We start from the raw sequence: 21,872 nt of genomic DNA, 5'->3' as shown, positions 1-21,872 counted from the left end.
TTTACTAATATAAGAAACTATTTGGAATAGGACTTCCTTTTTGTGTAATTGTCTAATAAAGTCTAAGTTGCCAAGACCTCCCTGGCAACTGACATCCTACTTGGTAGAAAGAGACATGTATGTGGGTAACTGCCACCCTGCTTGGCAAGTTAAGACATGTATGTTAGACAAGCCCCATCCTGGTAGACAAGTTAAAATAAACATGCTAGATAAGGCAAATCCCCTGCCACAGTTGAACCAGTGGGAGCAGGATAAGTGTACATCAAAGACATGTTGTTAAGGAAGTCACCCTATCCATAAATCCTGATTGGTGGAATAACTTGGCACAGATGTTTGTGGATTCGGGGCTTAAAAATCCTTTAGGATGTTTTAAAATTTTATTTATTTATTCATTTATTTATTTTTTTTGGTTTTTGGTTTTTCGAAAAACCTCAGACACATAAGGTAATACAAAGAAATATTTTTTTTCTCATTTTTCTTTCTGAGACAGGGTTTCTCTGTGTAGCCCCAGCTGTCCTGGAGCTCAATCTGTAGACCAGGCTGGCCTTGAACTCCCATTTGCTAAGATTAAAGGCATGGACCGCCATTGCAGAGCTTAAAATAGTTTTTTCTTTGTTTTTATGTGTGCGGGTGTTTTGGCTGCATGCATGCAGTGTTTGCAGAGGCTGGCTGAAGGCATTAGATTTCATGGGACTACAATTACAGAAGGCTGTGAGCTGCCATGTGGGAGCTGGGATTTCAACCTGGCTCCTTTGTCATCATGTGGCTGCTCCCTCAGGGAAGGGATGCCTTGGCCCCCCTCCCCCACACCTCGCCACACCCCCATAGAACATATTCTTACACCTATTTCTCTTTTTATAACCACAACAGTAGGGCTTAGCATTATAATGAGACATGACTCAGGGTAAGACAGTGAATGCAGGCTCACTAGGTCCTTTCCACTTGGGAAAAAAAAACGTTTTTTTCTCTCATCTGAGACAGCTTTTGAGGCATTTCCTTTGACATGCTTTGTCCCTTGAACTGGATCATAAGACTAAAAAGCCTTGTTCCTGTGAACTGTGCCCTTGTCTGATGCTTCTGATAAGAGAGCATAAGAACCCTGAGATAGGGTTTGAACTCACCCCTCAGACATCTGTTAAAAGATGCCTGTGAATAGCTAATCAAACGATTTCCACATTGTGAGTAGCTACAATTCCAGAACCAGGGAGGAAGACGGGTGGGTGGGTGGAGGGGATAAAAAGAGGAAATTTAAGAAAGAAAGAAAGAAAGAAAGAAAGAAAGAAAGAAAGAAAGAGAGAGAGAGAGAGAGAGAGAGAGAGAGAGAAAGGGGGAGGGGAGAGAGAGAAAGAAAGAAAGAGAGAGAGGGAGAGAGAGAAGGGGGATAATGAAGTGTGGTTTGCTGCTTCCTTTCATCAAAGTATGCTTATAACTTTTCATTCTAATCAGCAGTGTGCTGGGAAAAGCACGTTATTTACACCAGAGGCTGTTAGCATTTTATCACTTTTGGCTTTTATCTTTTATGGTGGTTGGGGACATTGCGGGAGGTTTCAGTGTTTTTTCCTAGCCGTTCTGGTCCAATTAAAGGATATTTTATCACCTGGACCCCTGCGTCATCCATGGTATCGTCCACATGGACCAATACTGTCTTAACCTGATTTCACCCCTCATCCCAGTGGTACCTTCAAGGAGAGGGTTGTACCACCTTGACTCCTACCTTCACTCGCTCCATTTGCCTCCCTTTTAGATTAGGATTCACCTCGGTGCCCATGGTTAAGGGGATTCCTATTGCTTCGCTAAACTGCACACGCACAGACCCACGAGTGCAGTGCCTAAGACTAGCTTTTTCTGGCTGCTTGCCTCCGGGAGGGATGCTTCTACCCCCTCTCGCCACCTCATGTCCCCTCTCGCCCCGCCTTTTGTGACCAGAGAATTGTACGGAATAGATGTCTAGATGGTGACCCTCACGGAGAACTGTCTCGGCGCAGCCATGCTGGTCTCCTGACAACGTCACCCACAGCCAAAGTCTGCAGATTCCTAATCGTACCTTCTTCAGGTGAGTAGACTATAACCACTCAGCCCTTAAGATTGTGTGCGAAATCATAGACTCTAGAAGGTGCAATATCGAGGCAAGGACAGGAAACGGAAAAGCGCCCCCCGCACGCCCCACCCCCCACCCCCCACCCCCCACCCCTGGCGGTTTAACTCTCTTGGCGCGCAGGGCTAAAGCGAGTGCTAGAGGTTGTCTGGTGTGACAGTCGTTCAGCTGATTTTCAAATGTTGTCTTTGTTGCGTTTGGAGTGGGGCGGGGGATGAGAAACTGCCACTTTGGGGTGACACTGGTGGTGAAAGAAAGCCGACTGGAGTCTGCAAGTCAAGAGTAAGAACCTTTGGGATACTCGGGTTAGCTTCCAACACCTTGTGTTGTTGATAGGATTTTTCTTCAGCAGCCTCTACAGAAGCGTGATAAATTTTATGACTTGATCCAAATAACAAATTTTTGGCTTTGGTTTTCCTACTCCTCTTTGACGGTGCTTTTTTTTTCTTCTGTCCCTCTCTCCCTCCCTCTCCTTCCCTCCCTCCATCACTCCCTCCCTCCATCCATCCTTCCTTCCTTCTTGAGACTAATTCTCACTGCCACCACATCTGACAAGCCTCTATTTTCTATTTCTCTACATCTTGACTCTTAGTTGTTCTATTTTATCTTTTGCTAACTTACAAATTAAGTGTTAATTCAGTAATGTTCAACTTTTATTTTTTTTAAAAAAATACTTTCTTCTTTAATCTTTCTAGCCTACAGTCCCAGCACTTGGAGGCTGGGGCAAGAAGATGGCTGCAATTTTAAGACCAACCGAACGTACACAGCAAGACCTTGTCTCCAGAAACAAAAAGATAAATTTTAAAAAGAATCAGTCAGTAAGACTGACCATAAAACTCAATAATAATAATAATAATAATAATAAGATGATGTATACAAAATATTGCTAGAGATTTTTTTATTTTTTTAAATTTCTCTATATTTGTCTGTGTACATGAATGCCATGTGCATGCAGGTGCCCTCAGAGGCCAGCTGGATTTTCAGGCAATTGTGAGCTAGGAACTGATTTCAGGTCCTCTAGAAAGGCAAAGAGTGTGCTCTTAAACGCTATCTTAAGAGCAAGTTCTCCAGGGACCCCAATGGAGGAGCTAGAGAAAGGACTGAAGGAGCTGAAAGAGCTTGCAGCCTCATAGGAGGAACAACAATATCAACCAAGCAACCCCCCCAGAGCTCCCAGGGACTAAACCACCAACTAAACAGTACATATGGAGGGACCCATGGCTCCAGCTGCATATGTAGCAGAGGATGGCCTCGTTGGACATCAAAGAGAGGAGAGGCCCTTGGTCCTGAGAAGGCTCCACGCCTCAGTGTAGGGGAATGCCAGGACAGGGAAGCGGGAGGGGGGGGGAGCACTCTCATAGAAGCAGGGGGAGGGGGATGGGATAGGCGGTTTGCAGTAGGGAAACCAGGAAGGATGATAACATTTGAAATGTAAATAAATAAAATAAGCAATATACAAAAACAAGAGCAAGTGCTCTTAACCACTGAGTCATCTCTCTAACCCTGCAAGTTTATTGCTATTTTATTATTTATGATAAATGTTATAATACTTAAACATTATTATATGTATTGCTATTTTATGAATAGATTTTGAAAATCATTTGTATATTCCCATTACTATTATAGAGGGAAAAAAGGCTTTTCTAAGGTTCTCTTGTAATCCAGTGCATTATCTACCTAAATTAGGAATCCCAATTTAGAGCTTACTAGCACTAAGAAGGTAAACGGAGGAAGATCACCACAAGTTCTAGGCCAGCATGGTTTACATAAGTGTGTTCTAGGTTACCTAGACTATGTATTAAAGACCCTGTCTCAAAAACAAAAAAAATAAAGAAAAGAAGGAAGGAAGGAAGGAAGGAAGGAAGGAAGGAAGGAAGGAAGGAAGGAAGGAAGGAAGGAACAAGGAAAGAAAGGAAGGAAGGAAAGAGAGAGAAAGAAAGAGCGAGAGAAAGAAAGAAACAAAGAAACAAAGAAAGAAAGAATCATGGAGCTAAAGAGATGGTTCAGATGTTAAAAGCACTTGCTGTTTTCACAGAGAACCCGGGTTTGCTTGTCAGCGTCCACATCCCAGCTCCCAGCTCCCTGAGTTCTGATATCCATTCCTAGCCTCTGAGGCACTACACACATATGGTGCAAGTGCATATATGTAGGTAAACACTCAAAAATAATTTTAATAAATCATATCATTGTCAAGGAAAGCTACAATTATCACTTCTCAATATTTACTCTGGTCATCTCATATAGAACTTATATAACAATGTTAAGTTCTAGTGGCCATCTCTTTTTTTAACTGGTTCTTTTTGAGACATGGTCTACATGACTGGCCTACAATTTACTACAGGAATCAGACTGGTCTCAAAGTCATGGGAATCTAACCTCTGACTCCTGGGAGCTGGGATAAAAGACATGTGCCACCATGTGTGGCCTGGACATTGATTCACTAATTAACTTGTTAATGAACTGCAGTGCTATGGATAAAACCCAGGGCTGTGGGTAGAATAGGGGAGTGCTGTGCCTTTGAAGTACACCTCAGCTCATAAAAGACAAACAACAAACAAAAAGGCATTTTTTAAATTGTATATGTCCAGCTCCTTTAGAAGTTTTTAAAGTGTGTGTGTATGTGTGTGTGTGTGTGTGTGTGTGTGTGTGTGTGTGTTGTTAGGGATTGAATCCAGGGGCTCATGCTAACTGACCTGTACTTTCAGCCCCTTGACTCATTTCTTTTTTTTTTCTTTTTTTCTTTTTTTTTCCTTTTTTCTTTTTTTGGTTTTTCGAAAACCACCACACCATGTCATTTCACACCCTGACCTTACACCAAGAGGTATGGCCCAGATTTACAGTGGGTCTTCTGTGTAGCCCTGGCTATCCTGGAACTCACTCTGTAGACCAGGCTGGCCTCAAACTCAGAAATCTGCCTGCCTCTGCCTCCCAGAGTGCTGGGATTACAGGCGTGCGCCACCACCGCCCGGCATCAACCATCTTTTTTAAAATATTGATTTATTTATGTATATGAGCACACTGTAGCTATGCAGATGGTTGTGAGCCATCATGTGATTGCTGGGAATTGAACTCAGGACCTCTGCTCATTCTGGCCCTGCTCACTCCAGCCCAAAGGTTTATTTATTATTATATGTACACTTTAGTTGTCTTCAGACACACCAGAAGAGGGCGTCAGATCTCATTACAGATGGTTGTGAGCCACCATGTGGTTGCTGGGATTTGAACTCAGGACCTTTGGAAGAACAGTCAGTGCTCTTAACCGCTGAGCCATCTCTCCAGCTCCTCAGCCATCTTTTGGAAAGAGTCTATGATAGCTATTCTTACTTGTCAACTCGACCGCATCTGGAATTAATAAGAACCCAAGCATCTGAGTACATATGTGTGGAATTTTTCTTTTTTTGGATTACATGTGACGTAGGAGACCCATACTAAATCCAGATAATTTGAGGACAGAAGACCCACTGTAAATCTGGGCCATACCTCTTGGTGTGAGGTCAGGGTGTGAAATGACATGGTATGGTGGTTCTACTTGCCTGTTTGCTTCCCAGGGAGGCATGGCCTTGCTGGAGTAGGTGTGGCCTCAGTGGAGGTGTGTCACTAGGGGTGGGCTTTGAGGTTTCCACACCAGGCCCAGCCTCTGGCTCTGCAGGCAACTTTCAGATTAGATGTGAGCTTTCAGCTACTGCTCAAGTGCTATGCCAGCCTGCTGCCATGCTCCCCACCATGATGATCATGCACTAGTCCTCTGAAACTGTAAGCAAGCCCAAGTTAAATGCTTTATTCTATGTTGCTGTAAGCATAGATTTTTTGACAACCTTCTTTAATAAGTAGTAATCACCTCTAGCCCATCACCCACTAGAGGTAGTGGAAAAAAAGGTTATTAGGATACGGGGAAGTGGACCTGTTTAGAAATAGTTCTTTGGGGGACAAATTCCATTCTTTGTTGTTCTCAGTCTGGTCTGCTAGCAAACACCACACGATTCAGCAGCTGCAGTCCAGTCCACTCGGCAGCCATCACACATAAATCAGCAAGGGCAGTTCAATCCAGAAGAAACCACAAGTCTCAAGGGTCACTAATGAGCCCAAGTCTGAGGAAGCGGCAGGAACCTCATGAGAAGTTATTTGGTGAGCTTAACAACATAATGTAAGGCAAAACATTATATGCATGTCATAAGTGAAGACTAGCGAGGCAGAGCAAAGCTAATCAGTGCTGGAGCTCCCAGTGTCTGTGTGGTCATATTTATATTCTTTCTAAACATCATGCATCCTTTCACGTGTTTGCTATAGTAATACATGCTTTCACCTGTGTCTGCTTCAGCAAAGCATTCTTTTACATATCTGGTTTAGCAAAACATTCTTTCGGGGCTGCAGAGGTGGTTCAGTGGTTAAAAGCACTGACTGCTCTTCTGAAGGTCCTGAGTTCAAATCCCAGCAACCACATGGTGACTCACAACCATCTATAATGAGAGCTGACACCCTCTTCTGGGGTGTCTAAAGACAGCTACAGTGTACTTATATATAATAAGTAAATAAATATTTTTTTAAAAAAACATACTTTCACCTGTCTGCCCAGCAAAACATTATTATAACTTAACTGAGTCTCCAAAGAAGCCAGAAATTTCAACTTTAAGTTGCCTTGGTCATGATGTCTCTTCACAGTAATAGATGAGTAACGCTATTATTTTAGGGGTTCTGTGTCTGGAGCCATTGCACTTCACACCTTACTGGAGGCTGCAGAATCTTCTACACTCTTCAGCTTTAGAAGAAGGGGCTGAGGCCCTGGGTAAACATGCCGTCGAATGAGAAATCACCCCAGAGATTTCCTGCCTTGATGCCAGAAGAACCTTGTAGATCAATTGAGGTAAGAATCCTCTCCCCTTTGTTTGTTTGCTTGTTTTCTTTTACCCCCCCCTTTTTTGTAGTGGTAGGGGGCAGAACCCAGGGCCCCAAGCAGATTCTGGACGTGCTTTATAACCATGCTGCTTTTTTGGGCTTGTTACTTCTTTAGATGTTTTCTTTTTTCTTTCTTTTATTTTCTTAAGTAGAACTAAGCATAGGTTTATTAAGGAAAAGTAAGAAAGGACTCCCAAGAGTGGGAAGGGCTACAGTGGAGAAATATTGTTCATGGGTTTTGAGATGGAATCTTGGGTAGCTTTGGCCGGCCTTGAACCCGTGGCAGTCCTCTTGCCTTAGTCTCCAGTGCTCTAGGACCAGCAGTGTGTGTGCCGCCATATCTGGGTTTGTGTTTCTCTTGAAGTATTATAGATTCAGCTGAGTGTGATTTACTCAGTGACTCACCCAGTGGCGATCTCAGGAAATCTTTGCAGATTGTTTCTTGGATTCTCACATAGAGAACACTTCTATGGCCACAAGGATCTCTCCTTTTTTTCCTTGTTGGAGGAGGGAATTTGAGGTTCGTACAGACTATGCAAATACTCTACTATTGAGTTGCACCAATATCTCTTATTTTACCTTTAAAGATTTATTTATTATATGTGAGTACACTGTAGCTGTCCTCGGACACCCCAGAAGGTGGAGTCAGCTCTCTTTATGGATGGTTGTGAGCCACCATGTGGTTGCTGGGATTTGAACTCAGGACCTTCAGAAGAGCAGTCAATGCTCTTAACTGCTGAGCCATCTCTCCAGCCCCGTTATTTTACCTTTAAAATCCAAGACCACTTCCTTTCTGTCTCCACTTCCCTCCTAACCCATGCCAACCATTAGTATGTTCTATAATACAGTACAGGTGAATCAGCTTGAGAATGTGATGCGGTCGGACCAGGCTTTTTGAGGATTCTCTCTTCACTCGGCATAATTCTCCTTGAGTTCATCCAGATTGCTGTATGTGACCCAATAGTTTGTTCATTCTCATTTCTAAGTAGTAGTCCATAGTGTATGGAACACATTTTTGCACTTATTGGTTAGAGAACATGTTAATTTCTAAGTGTTTCTACTGCTTGTTTCCCCATTCTCTTAAAATTCTTTTTTTTTTTTTCTTCTTTTTTAAAACAGTGTCTCAGTATGTATCGTCTTAGCTGGCCTGAAGCTCACTGTGTAGACCAGACTGGTCTCACACTCATAGAAATCTACCTGCCAGCTGTGCAGTGGTGTCACACACCTGTAATCCCAGCACTCTGGGAGGCAGAGGCAGGCGGATTTCTGAGTTCGAGGCCAGCCTGGTCTACAGAGTGAGTTCCAGGACAGCCAGGGCTCTACAGAGAAACCCTGTCTTGAAAAAACCAAATCCAAAAAACCAAAAAAAAAAAAAAAAAAAAAAAAAAAAAAGAAAGAAAGAAAGAAAGAAAGAAAGAAAGAAAGAAAGAAAGAAAGAAATCTACCTGCCTCTGCTTCTGCTTCCCAAGTGTGATTTAAGGTGTGTACCATCTTACTGGGTAGTTTTTTTAAGCTCAAGCTCACTGCCACCCTCCTGTGCCTCTTCCACTGGGATTACAGGTGTGTGCTGGGAGTGGATCTTGTGGTTTGTAGCACGTCCCTGCTTCCTGTCCTGTCTACTTTCTGATCTGTCTAGATGTGGGCAAAATTTCATGCAGCCTTACCTTCCCCACCAGTACAGCCTCAATCTCCTGAAACCATGAGCCAAAATAAATCTTACTTTTAGCTGCTTTCAGGTATTTTATCATAGCAATGAGAACGCAACATAGAAAATTTGTACTGAGGGTATGGTCATTACTGTAATAAACATCTAAGTGAGACCATAAAGAAAAATATTCTCTCTGGGCAGTGGTGGCACACGCCTGTAATCCCAGCACTTGGAAGGCAGAGGCAGGTGGATTTCTGAGTTTAAGGCCAGCCTGGTCTACAGAGTGAGTTCCAGGACAGCCAGGGCTACACAGAGAAACCCTGTCTCGAAAAACCAAAAAAATTCTCTTAGCTTTTTGAGCTACAAGTGGCACTGTCACTTGACATTGTCTCCCCTCCTATATTCCAAGACCACACACTTCCTGCCAATCATAAAGTTGTTTGGTCATCTTCATGGTACACTAGTCCCTTCCCACTATGTACATAGTGCTTCTCTAAACCACTGTGCCATTTGGCCTAATGGATTCAGATAGTGAAATGGCCTTGACTCCCAAACCTTCATGTATCTGAACCCACTCTCCTGAGCTCCAGCCTGACATCTCTATACCATTCCATACACGTTTTCAAGATCTATTGCATTTCTTCCTGTCAACCATTGTCCTTTCTCTTTGCTAATCGCAGTACATTGCCCTAGCATCAACTCAGTTGCTCATGCATGTATTCTGGAAGTAATACTCTCTCCTTGTCTCCTACTTGCCAGTGGAGTAGTAAGAAAGCATGCTGATGACAAAAGAAGTCAAATATTTTGGATGCTAATGTATAGACAATGAAAATTGAGAATCCCTCCACTACAGAATGTCTGCAAAGCCCCATTTCTAAGCATGGCTTGCAGCATAATTTTCTTCCTTCATCCCTCTGTCTTTCCCTCATTCCCTCCCTCCCCTCCACTAGTCTTTACTTCTTTTGTTTTTTGATAGGGTCTCATGTAACCTAAGCTTGTCTCAAACTTGGTATTTAGTTGAGGGTACCTTTGAACTTTTAATTTTCTTGCCTCTGCCTTCTGAGTGCTAGAATTACAGATATACACCACTACACCTGGTTTTATGCAGCACTGAGGATTGAGCCCATGGCTTTGTGCATTTAGGTAAGCTACATCCCAGCCCCATAACATAATTTTCTTCTCATATTTTAGTGTATGTAATTTAAAAACTTAACTTTGAATGTTTAACCCCTCCTGTTTTGTGCTTTAACTCCATAGTCCCCAGGCTATCAGTATTGTTTTGAGAAAGGGTCTCATGCAGCCCAGGCTGGTCTTGAACTTCTGACCCTTTTGCTCCTACTCCATAAGTGCTAGAATTAGAGGTGTGCGAGTCTCTCCATATAGTACAGTTCACCCTAGAACTAACTAGCTCAGGCTGGCTTCAAACTATACTCTTCCCGATTATATTATATATACATTACACTGTTGGAGATCAAACCTAGGATCTTCTGCATTCTAGGCAAGCAACCTACCACTGAGCTATATCCTCAAGTCTGTTTAGTCTCTCTCTCTCTCTCTCTCTCTCTCTCTCTCTCTCTCTCTCTCTCTCCTTACTTGGTAATTTGACACACACACACACATACCACACGTGCACGCACAGTATAACAATAATCAGTGCTTGAATAGATAAAATATTATATATATACAAAGTGTAATGTTATTCAGCCATAAAAGGAACTTTGTGCAAAACATCTATATGTTTTATTTAAAGAGATAGTCTATGGTACACTGCAAGGGAGCAGTAGCCTCCTTGGGCTAGAGTGCTGAGGAGACATAAAGAAATATATCTTGTCATTTGCAGCAAAATGAGTGGAACCAAGGGACATTAGATTAAGCAAATAATCCAAATGTAGAAAATTCTACCTAGTCTCTCATGCGTGGATGTTATGAAGATTAACTGGGATGTACAGTAGTGATTACTTGAGTCTGGGAAGGTGGAAAGATGAGGGTATAATGGGAAATTGCACAGCAGGTACCCAAGCACAATTAGATGGTAATGTTTCTTAAAAGAATTTTTTTTTTGCAGTTGTAAAAATGGAACCCAGAGCCAGGCGGTGGTGGCGCACGCCTTTAATCCCAGCACTTGGGAGGCAGAGGCAGGCGCATTTCTGAGTTCTAGGCCCTCCTGGTCTATAAAGCGAGGTCTAGTACAGCCAGGGCTACACAGAGAAACCCTGTCTCAAAAAAAACCAAAAAAAAAAAAAAAAAAAAAAAAAAAACCAAAAAACAAAAAACAATGGAACCCAGACCCTTGCACATGCTAAGGCAGACACTTCAACACCAAACTGCATCACAAGCCCAGACATAATATTTTTGTTAGGAGGATTTAAAATGTGGTTTCTGCCAGTGAAGTATAGTCAGATACCACCAAGTAGAATTTGAAACGTCTTCTTGTACAGGTTCAGTGCCTCTGTTTTGTGCCCAGCATCTCTCGCATACACAAACTACCTCGGCGTGTATCTTTTAGCTCTCCACTCTGTCTCCCCTGAAACCTGTGTGGGTCCAGGTATAGATTTATACTTTAGTAGTCTAGTCATGTTTTCTCTCTGACAATGTTTCACTTGGCCCAGGCTGATCTGGAACTTGCTATATAGCCAAGGATGGCCCCAATCTTCCCATCTCCTCCTCCTAAGAATGGGTGCCACTGTCAGTCTAATAAGTAGTAAATTAACATGGTGCTAGAGCTTTTCAAGGGTTCTCTCTAAAGCATAATATCAAGTAAGACATGAAACAAGATATACAGCACAGCTCTTTCCATTCGCCTCCTAAGTACTGGGTGCCACTGTCAGTCTAATAAGTAGTAAATTAACGTGGAGCTGCATTGAGAAACTTAGTTCCTAGGCATTCTCCCTCACATACCCTGCTCTGATCACTGCAGACTGTCATTACAGGGATCTGTGTCATTTGAAGATGTGGCTGTGGATTTCACCCAACAGGAGTGGCACAGACTGGACCCTACCCAGAGGAATATGCACAAGGATGTCATGCTGGAGACCTACAGTCACTTGGCATCTCTGGGTGAGAATGAGTGTGTCTGGGTAACCCCTGGGAGTATGTGATAACTTTTGTAAACCGTGCTACCACTGCAGTTTAGTGATATTTTAGTTTGAAATTTAAGGGTTACAGCTCACTGATCAATTTAGGGCTCTAGGAAGAGCATGTGTTGTCAAGACCCCAAATGTAAGGTTTAAGTAGGCCCTTTCCTTGGACAGATCATGAAAGATGCACCTTCCTCCTTGATCAGGTGTCCTAAAACTCAAACTTCTTGGCCCATGTCCATGTCGTTTCCTATTAACAGGTCTCTGCATGGCCAAACCAGACATGATCTTCAAGTTGGAGCAGGGAGAAGGACTGTGGCTATTAGAAGAGGAATCCTCAGGTGAGTGACCATGAACCAGATAGATTTTTAAATACATGGGAAGCCAGACCCAAAGAATTTAGATCAAAGGGCATCCATATGTAATATTTTTTTCAGAGGTCTGTAGAGCATTGGGCTTTTTCAAATAAGGACAGGAGGTCTACATGTTTCAGAAAACTAAATTATGTACCCAAATATTATACTCACATTTTAGTATTAGTATATTTTGATATTTGTAATGATATCTGCCCCACTTAATAACCTCTGCTTGATGTTAAAAATTTATTCCTCTGTTTGTTCATTGAAGTGGATGCTTATGATATCAGACATCTGTTCATATATTCCCTTAGTTATATACTATAAATTAAAAGAGTGTCAAATATATGCTGGTCACATTCTAGGTTTTGGAATCCAGCAGTAAATAAATATCTTTCTCTTGGAACTTGCAATGTAGTGAGGGAAGGAATCAAACAGATATCTAGTGGGTTGGGTGGTAAAAAGAAAAGCAGTTTAAGTTAAGAAAGACATCCATTGATGTGTACTTTTAGGGACTATATCCAGGGAAAGGCTTTTAAAAGGGGAGGGTCAAGATTAGTGTGCAAATATCAGTGATGTGAGAGACAGAGCTATATGGATTAGGTATGGTCTGGACAGAGAACCGTGAGTGCCGATCGTCACCTGAGACATTTATCCTAGGACTGGTGAAGAGGCCTGTGAATTAGCAAGGGGTCAAATTGTAGGTGGACCTTTTTTCTTTTTCCTTTTGTTTTTCTTTTGTTTGACTGAAACAGGTCCGTACAGCCCAAGTTGGACTGAAACTCATGCGTCTCCTGCTTCATTCTCCCAACTACTGGGATTACCAGTGTGTATTACTGTCTAGGTGCAAATTATAGAATTATAAAGGCTATGTTAATTATTTTATATTATGAGAGGGGATTTTTATATGAAAGAACAACACACTTTTTGTTTTTAAAGGACCCATGTCTTTGCTGTGTGGCAACAGTTCAATTGAGAGTAATGCCCTTGTGCTGGAGAAGAACAGCTTTCAGCATCGGAGTACTCAAACTGTAAATCGAAATGTTGGTTGTAATAGATGTGAGGAAATCTTCCATGAAGAAACAAGCTTTGTTCGACAGCCAAGGAATCCTACCAGAGATAAAACCTTTGAATGTCATGAATGTGGAAAAGCGTACTGCAGGAAATCTAACCTTGTTGAGCACCTGCGAACCCACACAGGAGAGAGACCCTATGAGTGTGGTGAATGTGCAAAGACCTTCACAGCAAGGTCCCACTTCATTGCTCATCAGAAAACTCACTCAGGAGAGAGACCCTTTGAATGTCACGAATGTGGGAAATCTTTTGGCAGAAAATCACAACTCATTCTACACTGCAGAACACACACGGGAGAGAGGCCCTTTGAATGTACTGAGTGTGGGAAAACCTTTTCTGAGAAGGCAACCCTCACATGCCACCAGAGGACCCACACGGGTGAGAGGCCTTATAAATGCAACCAATGTGATAAGACATTTCGTGTCAAGATATCCCTCACCCAACACCTAAGAACTCACACCGGGGAGAAACCCTATGAATGTGGGGACTGTGGGAAAAACTTCTGTGCCAAGAAATCTCTAAACCAGCATCAAAGGATTCACACAGGTGAGAAGCCCTATGAGTGTGGAGACTGTGGAAAATTCTTTCGAATCAAAATGACTCTCAGTAATCACCAGAGAACCCACACAGGGGAAAAGCCCTATCGTTGTAGCGAATGTGGGAAAGCCTTCAGGGTACACTCGTCTCTGGGCATCCACCAGAGAATCCATAGCGGAGAGAAGCCCTATGAGTGTAAGGAATGTGGAAATGCTTTCTACGTGAAGGCCCGGCTCGTGGAGCATCAGCGTGTGCATTCAGGAGAGAAACCCTACGAATGTAGTGACTGTGGGAAGATCTTTAGCATGAAAAAATCCCTTCGTCAACACAGGAGAACTCACACTGGTGAGAAGCCTTATGAATGTCCTGAGTGTGGGAATGCCTTCTATGTGAAAGTGCGCCTTCTGGAGCATCAACGAATTCATACAGGGGAAAGGCCTTTTGAATGTCAAGAATGCGGAAAGGGCTTCTGTCGGAAAGCCCACCTCACAGAACACCAGAGAACTCACTTGGGCCAACCCTGGGTTTGCGCACTAGAGAAAGCCTCTCCTTGAAGATTCCCTTGCTCCCTTGCATACCGGGTCAAGCCCCCGGGGGCAGCTAATCAAGCAGAACATGCAAAGCATATTCGCCACGGTATGGTGCTTAGACTGATATTTAAAAATGTGTCTTGCTGGGTGGTGGTGGCACATGCCTGTAATCCCAGCACTTGGGAGGCAGAGGCAAGCGGATTTCTGAGTTTGAGGCCAGCCTGGTCTACAGAGTGAGTTCAGGACAGCCAGGGCTACACAGAGAAACCCTGTCTCGAAACAAACAAACAAACAAACAAACAAACAAAAAACCCCAAACAAACAAACAAAAAAATGTGTCTTGATCTCTTTATTCCAATATTCCATCTCATTGTTCTTTACTTTTTTGAGACAGTTTGTAGCCCAGGTTGGCCTCCCAAGTGCTGGGATTACAGGCGTGCGCAACCGCTGCACTGCGGCCTTGAACTTTTGCCTCAGTCTCTTGAGTGCTTTGATAAAGGTAGGCAAATAGTTTGCCTGGATGGTTTCATTTGTATTTCTCCATTTGGTGGTGAAATTGAACTTATTGTCTGATAATTAGCTATGTCAATATTTTTCTTATCTGTACTGACTGCTCATATCCTTTACTGTTTCCTAATGAGATGTTTACCTTTTACATTCTGATTTAAATGTTGTCGTGTTCTGGTTTAAATGCTGTCATTGATATTACTGCTTTCTATGTAAGCATATAAAGCCATTCATTCATATATTACAGTATCTTCTCTTGGAGTATAGCTGGTTCTTTAATTTTGTTCACTTTTTGCTTGTACTGAACTTTTAAGTTTCACATATTGTCTGTTTCAAGGTGATATTTATTTATATTTCCCTCAAAAGTTAAGATTGATTTTAAACATTTTAAATTTGAATCTACAGTGAGATATTTTTGGTATAGTATGGAGCCTGCAATGTATAATACTGTATTGTTAAATTTTTATAGAAATGCTGTCACATTGTAGGTAAAATCTTAGCAGTTGTTTTGTTTTCAGGTGACATTACCTTCCTTTTCTTTTTGTTTTTCCGAGACAGGGTTTTTCTGTGTAGCCCTGGCTGTCCTGGAACTCACTCTGTAGACCAGGCTGGCCTTGAACTCAGAAATCCGCCTGCCTCTGCCTCCCAAGTGCTGGGATTACAGGTGTGTGCCACCACTGCCCGGCTGATATTACCTTCCTAAGATCTGGCCTTGTTGGTAACTACAGGTATTGTGCCAGTTATTAAGCTATTTTGTTCTTACTGTAAACCTATCTTTCTAGATTGTGCTTTGTGACTCTTGAAACACATTTTGCCATGTCAGCTGGTCCCAGCTGGAAACTATACATAGCTGGATGATAATGGTGCAGACCTTTAATCCCAACACTTGGGAGGCAGAGTCTGGTGGATCTCTAGTTCAAGGCTACCCTGGTCTACAGACCAAATTCCAGGACAGCCAGGACTACACAGAGAAACCCTATCTCTAAAGGAAAAAAAAAAGATACTAGATATATGCTTTGGGCTAAAATGAAGGGACTTGATCTTTTCTCCTTCTCATGACTTCCTTGTTCATCCAAATGTCTTCCCAGCATCACTTCCACATAGGGACAGCAGAGTCCTGGTGGCAGCTTCATTAGCTGTCCAGTCCTGAAAGAACTGGCCTTATGGTATTGCCACTTCTTGAGATAAGGATTATCTGGTTGATATCACCTCCTATTTTTTTTAAAAGATTTACTTATTATTTAATGTAAATATACTATAGCTGTCTTTAGATACACCAGAAGAGGGCATTGGATCTCATTATGGATGGTTGTTAGCCACTGTTTGGTTGCTGGGATTTGAACTCAGGACCTTTGGAAGAGCAGTCAGTGCTCTTAATTACTGAGCCATCTCCCCAGTCCCTGATGTCACCTCATTAAAGCTGCAAACTCTAGTCCTGTGGGACCTCCTCCTATATCCTTCTATTTATTATTTTTTATTAAAGATGAGATCTTCGTTATATATCCCAGGCTACCCTAAAGCTCATGATCTTCCTATAACTATCTCTCTTCCACATCTTTGTAGGAGTGTGAAAGGTAGCCTGGATCCTGGTTGAGCTAAGGTTAGAAAGCCTGGTTCGCAGACACTAGGCTCCCGACACAAGGCTGCAGCCTTCCATAGATTTGGGACTATCGGCTGCTTTCTGCAGCTGCTACCTCCCTCTTTTCCTAAATGTTCTCTCTTACCGGTGTGGTTAACAATTTCATAGCCAGTGAATTATTTGAAGTGATTCTCTGTATTAACTGATACGGTTTCTATGTTCTGCTTGGGCTGTAATCACAAAGTATTAGACTTTTCCTGCTCCAAGTTGTATGTTTTACAGTGTAAAGAGCAAGAGTGAGAGAGATTCCATTTTCCATAGACACCATCTCCTATTATCAGTCCTCAAAAATTTTAAACAAGTTTGCTTATTTATACATGACTGTATAGATATTTCAAAGTAGAATGATATGATATGTGAGTGCACAAACCATTTAAGAATCGTGTGTGTGTGTGTGTGTGTGTGTGTGTGTGTGTGTGTGTGTGTGTGTTTATGGGTGAGTGGGTGCATGTGCCATAGAGCTCACATGGAGCTCAGGACATAGTTGTAGAGTCTCTTTGGGTTCTGGGAGTTGAAGTCAGGATGCTAGGCTTGTACAGCAGTCACTTTCATGTGCTGAGCCCCCTCCTTGACCCATAAAACCATTTATGCGAGCAATGCTCCTTTGGCTTTACATACATAATCATCTTGATCCCCATCAGTATTTTCTATATTTCCCCCAGAATCATTTTCTTCTTGAAAAATTATTATACAGACTTTCTTTTCATATAAAAACTGTCATGAGTGCTACACCAGAAATAGACACATCCATATCTTTCTACCATGCCAGAATTTGAGCAATAATAAATTCATAGCGTGCGCGCGCGCGCGCACACACACACACACACACACACACACACACACACGTATATGCTGCAGTTTACTAGATAGTCTCAATTCCTTTTTGTAGCTGGCAAACAGCTTTTTTACTGTTGTAGGATACTTGAGCCCCTAGATTGTGTTATTTACTGAAAAACCCTGCTTCTAGTTGTGGCTCAGTCCTTAACACCTTTAATCTCTCTGATGGAATACAGACAGGCCCTTACTACACACCTTTATACCAAACCGGGAAGGTAGTGTTAGTCTGTAGAAGGAAGCATCCATGTTTGAAAGTGACACGTAATTGAGTGGCAGACACAGTGATGATGAGAGGACCGAGTCAGAGACAGCCAGGCTGGCTCCATGACAGGCTGCAAGCTGGCAGTTTGGGAGACTAGGCCTGAGTTTCTGTTTCCCAGAACTGAAGAAGTTTAAAACAATTCTACGAAAAACAACCCCTCACAGGCTGCTATCAGGAGCTGCCAGCAGCCGCCTTGCTATCTAGTCTGAGCCAAGAATAGTTAATCAGGGCTGGAGAGAGATGGCTCCAGTGACTGTTTTTCCAGAGGTCCTGAGTTCAAATCCCAGTAACCACATGGTGGCTCACAACCCTCTGTAATGGGATCTGATGCCCTCTTCTGGTGTGTCTGAAGACAGTGAAACAACAGTGTACTCACATATATAAAATAAACAAATATTTTTTTTTTAAAAAAGAATAGTTAATCAGCAATGGTTCTGGAAACTCCCTAAAACTCCCCAGGGTCCTAGCCCATCCTGGGGACACCGATACCCCTGGAAATAGAACCAACCAATCGAGGTAGAGAAAGGTCACCCAGTCCTCTCTGGAAGTCCCCTAACAGGCTTTAAAAGTTCACTCAAGAGCCGGGCGGTGGTGGCGCACGCCTGTGATCCCAGCACTCTGGGAGGCAGAGGCAGGCGGATTTCTGAGTTTGAGGCCAGCCTGGTCTACCAAGTGAGTTCCAGGACAGCCAGAGCTACACAGAGAAACCCTGTCTCGAAAAAACCAAAAAAAAAAAAAAAAAAAAAGTTCTGTCTCCATTTGGTGAACAAAGATCCCTGCATACTGGCAATTTCTGCAGAATAAATGCTCTTTGCCTTGGCATATTATTTGAGTCTGGGGTATCACTCTTTGGTGAATCACAGACTCTTACAATGAGTCAGAGAAAGATTTGACAAAATAGGATATGCCAACTTTCAGGAGACGAGAGAGGAAAGGGAGACTACTTAAGGGGCAGAAAGGAGATAGACAGGAGGCAGGTTTTTACTGGGACAGTTGTACAAAGACAGGTTTCAGAGAGAGAACAAGCTAGACACAGGTGAAGACAGTGACCTAGAGAATGAGAAGGAGCCAGAAGATTAGAATAGATGGCCAGAGTTAAACTATGAGGCTAAGCAGAGCAATTCAGTTAAAAGCTGAAAGAACCCAGATTAAATCAGTCAGCCTGGAGAGGAGGTTGAGCCAGAACAGTCGAATTGACTTCATTGTTAAAGATCAAGGGTCTAACTATGTAGCCCTTGCTGGTGATATAGGCAAGGCTTGCCTCGAACTCATCTGCCTCTTGCTTTTCAAGTGCTGGAATTTAAATTGTGAGCACATGGTCTGAGTCATCTTTTGGATGTGTTGATATGGGTATGACCCTGCTGCTAATTTTTTGTGATTTTTTTAAAAATATTTTTTCACTTTTGGTGTGATTGTTAAGTCCTTGTCATTTTATTTTATTTGGTTTTTTTTTTTTCTTTTTTAGAGACAGGGTTTCTCTGTGTAGGCCTGGCTGTCCTGGAACTCACTCGGTAGACCAGGGTGGCCTTGACTCAGAAATCCGCCTGTCTCTGCCTCCCAGGTGCTGGGATTACAGGTGTGTGCCATCACGCCCGGCCTTGACATTTATTTTATGATGATTTTGTACCCATTTCTGTGCTCACAAGACTATGCCATTTGTAATTGCTTCTAATATGTAAAAATTTTTGGTTTATTTTTCAATTTTGGGTTGTCTGGATGCAAACACTACTGTTGTGAGTCTTGTATGTCATTGAAGATGATGAAGCACCTTGTTTGTTAAGGACCATGTTATCCTAGTGTCTCTGGCCACTGTTTTCCATTATGTTTTTCTTTGGGTCACAGAGGCTGATCTATGGCTAAACCAGCCATTATGAAGATTATTTGACCAGGAAGAACTGCATTTCCCAAAGTTGGCATGGATATTCTCTGCCTTTAGCATGAATTTCAGCAAATCCTCCATCTTGTGCTTCTCCTATATGCAGAATGTGGTTGGCTTTTAAAGCCCGTGCCTCTGCCTTGAGTGTACCTTGTGTGTACGGGTAACAAGTTTGTTGTTTGGCTTCGTGCCAGCTATTTGGGACTCAACTTTATCAAGGGAAACAAAGGTAACACTCACTTGACTGTAACAAGTCTCTTTCCAGATGTTTTAATGTCTTACAAGTTAGCCAAACATACTATCTGAGAGGACATATTTTGGTTGCATATTGTAATTTAGTTGTCTAAAATCCTAGTGGAACAAAATTATTTTATGCGGGCTCCATGGTCCACAATGACTTGGTGTCATAACCATGTTCTCTAATTTTAACTGGGCACTAGGAGTTGAGTAATGGCAGGTTTTGCTAGGTATTGGCATAATCGTTAATGTTTTTAGTGTTTGTTCCTGCCCTTTTCTTCAAAGGAAGACCTGTGACTTCCTTATAATTTTATATATAGGCCTTAGTATGATGTTTCCGTGAGGTATGTGTTGTTTTCAGCACTCATCTAGTCCTATAAATTTTGGTGCTGTGCATAAATAGGTGTCTGTATTGTCACAGTTTTGTCTGTTATTATCGTCAGCACCTGCCTGGTCAGATGACCACCCACCACCCCCAAGTGTCAGGTAGTATCTAGTTCACCTTTCTGTTTGTCCCAAATGTATTCGTACTATCTTCACTATATCTCAATCTAGATCTGTCCATTTCAGTTGTCCCCAAGCCTTCTGAGGCTTGAGGTTGCTGCTATCCAGTCCCATGATGACAGGACTCTTTATGAGTGGTTAGTTGTGAGCTGTAGTAGCTACTTCATAGTTTAAATTTGAATTTTCTGCAAAGGAAGTAATCTGATTCATTTTTTATAGCTTTCATGTGTATTAGTGCTTTGCTTTCTTTTTTTAAGATTTATTTATTTGTTATATGTAAGTACACTGTAGCTGTCTTCAGACACCCCAGAAGAGGGAGTCAGATCTCATTACGGATGGTTGTGAGCCACCATGTGGGTGCTGGGACTTGAACTCAGGACCTTCAGAAGAGCAGTCAGTGCTCTTAACCGCTGAGCCACCTCTCCAGCCCAGTGCTTTGCTTTCATGTGTATCTGCATGCCACATGAGTACATATTGCTTACAGAGGTTCCAAGAGGTCATCAGATCCCCTGGGACTTCCTGTGAGCCACTATGTGAGTGCAAGAAATTAAACTTTGGTCTTCCAGAAGAGCAGCTAATGCTTGTAACCACTGAGTCATCTCTCTTGCCCCTGGTTTGGTCCATTTTAGAGTTATTTATTCATTTAAGGCTATTGCATTTGCTACTTCATTCTGCAGGTGTACTAGCCAACACATATCTGTTTATTGTGTTGTGGAGTGAATGCCACAAGACACGTGGGAAGTTAGAAGACAAAGGGTTGGCTCTCCGCCACTTTGTGGGTCCCAGGGTTTGAACTCATCCTACCAGGCTTGGCAGCAAACACCTTTATCTTATGAGCCATGTGGATAGCTACCCAACTTTTTTTTTTTGAACTAGGGTTTCCTGCTGCCCACGCTGGCCTCAAACTTGCTGAGGACAACCTTGGACTTCAGTTCTTTGTGCCTCTACCTCGTAATGGCTGGGACTCCAGGCATGTGCCACCACATCCAGTTATCAAGTGGTTCTGGAGATTAAACCTAGTCCTTTGTGCCCAGCAGGCTAACACTCTATCAACTGAGCTATACCCCCATGCTTCAGAGTAGAAATTTTTGATCTCTACAAGCTCCCAGCCCTGTAGTAGAGTCCATATTAACCTCACCTTGCTGGTCATCCAGTAGCTGTGAGATGAAGGTCTTTGACTCTCATAAACCCAGTTACAGATGTAGTAGTGCCCTAGCATGGAGCAGACCCCACACACACACACACACCATACACCCTCCCACTGCCGATAGGTCAGCTGCCTTGTATTTCTTTTTTACAAAGTCTTATTTATTTATTATTTTTATGAGTACATTGTAGCTGTCTTCAAATACACCAGAAAGGAGCATCAGACCCCATTACAGATGGTTGTGAGCCACCATGTGGTTGCTGGGAATTAAACTCAGGACTTCTAGAAGAGCAGTCACTGCTCTTAACCTCTGAGCCAGCTCTCCAGCCCTGTCTCATATTTCTTAATTAAAATATCTGTCTTGTGCTCCTTTGTTTCTTTTTGTTTTATTTTTTTGTTTTTGTTTTTTGTTTGTTTGTTTGCTTGCTTTTCAAGACAGGGTTTTTCTTTGTAGCCTTGGCTCTCCTGAAACTCACACTCTGTAGACCAGGCTGGCCTTGGACACAAAGATCCACCTGCCTCTGCTCCCTGGGTGCTGGGATTACAGGCGTGCACCACCACCGCCCGGCTAACCCAATATTTTATATCCTCTTTAAAGCAATGATAATAAAAAAAGATCATAGTATTTTACTGCAAATCAAAAAGACTACAAA

The 21,872-nt window shown here is 42.5% G+C and overlaps 1 protein-coding gene across 1 annotated transcript; it reads left to right on the top strand.

Annotated features, from left to right (window-relative positions):
- Positions 1 to 1,667: 1,667 nt before the first annotated feature.
- Znf157 (zinc finger protein 157) lies at positions 1,668 to 14,938 on the top strand. Its single transcript, XM_052171688.1, has 5 exons — positions 1,668 to 2,053; positions 6,783 to 6,956; positions 11,567 to 11,693; positions 11,974 to 12,054; positions 13,009 to 14,938. The coding sequence occupies exons 2-5, from the start codon at positions 6,885 to 6,887 to the stop codon at positions 14,232 to 14,234; spliced, it is 1,506 nt and encodes a 501-aa protein (XP_052027648.1). The 5' UTR covers positions 1,668 to 2,053; positions 6,783 to 6,884; the 3' UTR covers positions 14,235 to 14,938.
- The last annotated feature ends 6,934 nt before the right edge of the window (positions 14,939 to 21,872 follow it).

Source organism: Apodemus sylvaticus, chromosome X, assembly GCF_947179515.1.
Source record: "Apodemus sylvaticus chromosome X, mApoSyl1.1, whole genome shotgun sequence".
NCBI classification, from domain to species: Eukaryota; Metazoa; Chordata; class Mammalia; order Rodentia; family Muridae; genus Apodemus; species Apodemus sylvaticus.
This window is presented reverse-complemented; position numbering and strand designations above follow the sequence as displayed.

Coding starts and splice junctions, on each gene's coding strand:
- Znf157 (XM_052171688.1), top strand. CDS start 6,885: ATGCCGTCGAATGAGAAATCACCCCAGAGATTTCCTGCCTTGATGCCA. Junction 6,957..11,566: donor AACCTTGTAGATCAATTGAG/GTAAGAATCCTC, acceptor CTGTCATTACAG/GGATCTGTGTCATTTGAAGA. Junction 11,694..11,973: donor CAGTCACTTGGCATCTCTGG/GTGAGAATGAGT, acceptor TCCTATTAACAG/GTCTCTGCATGGCCAAACCA.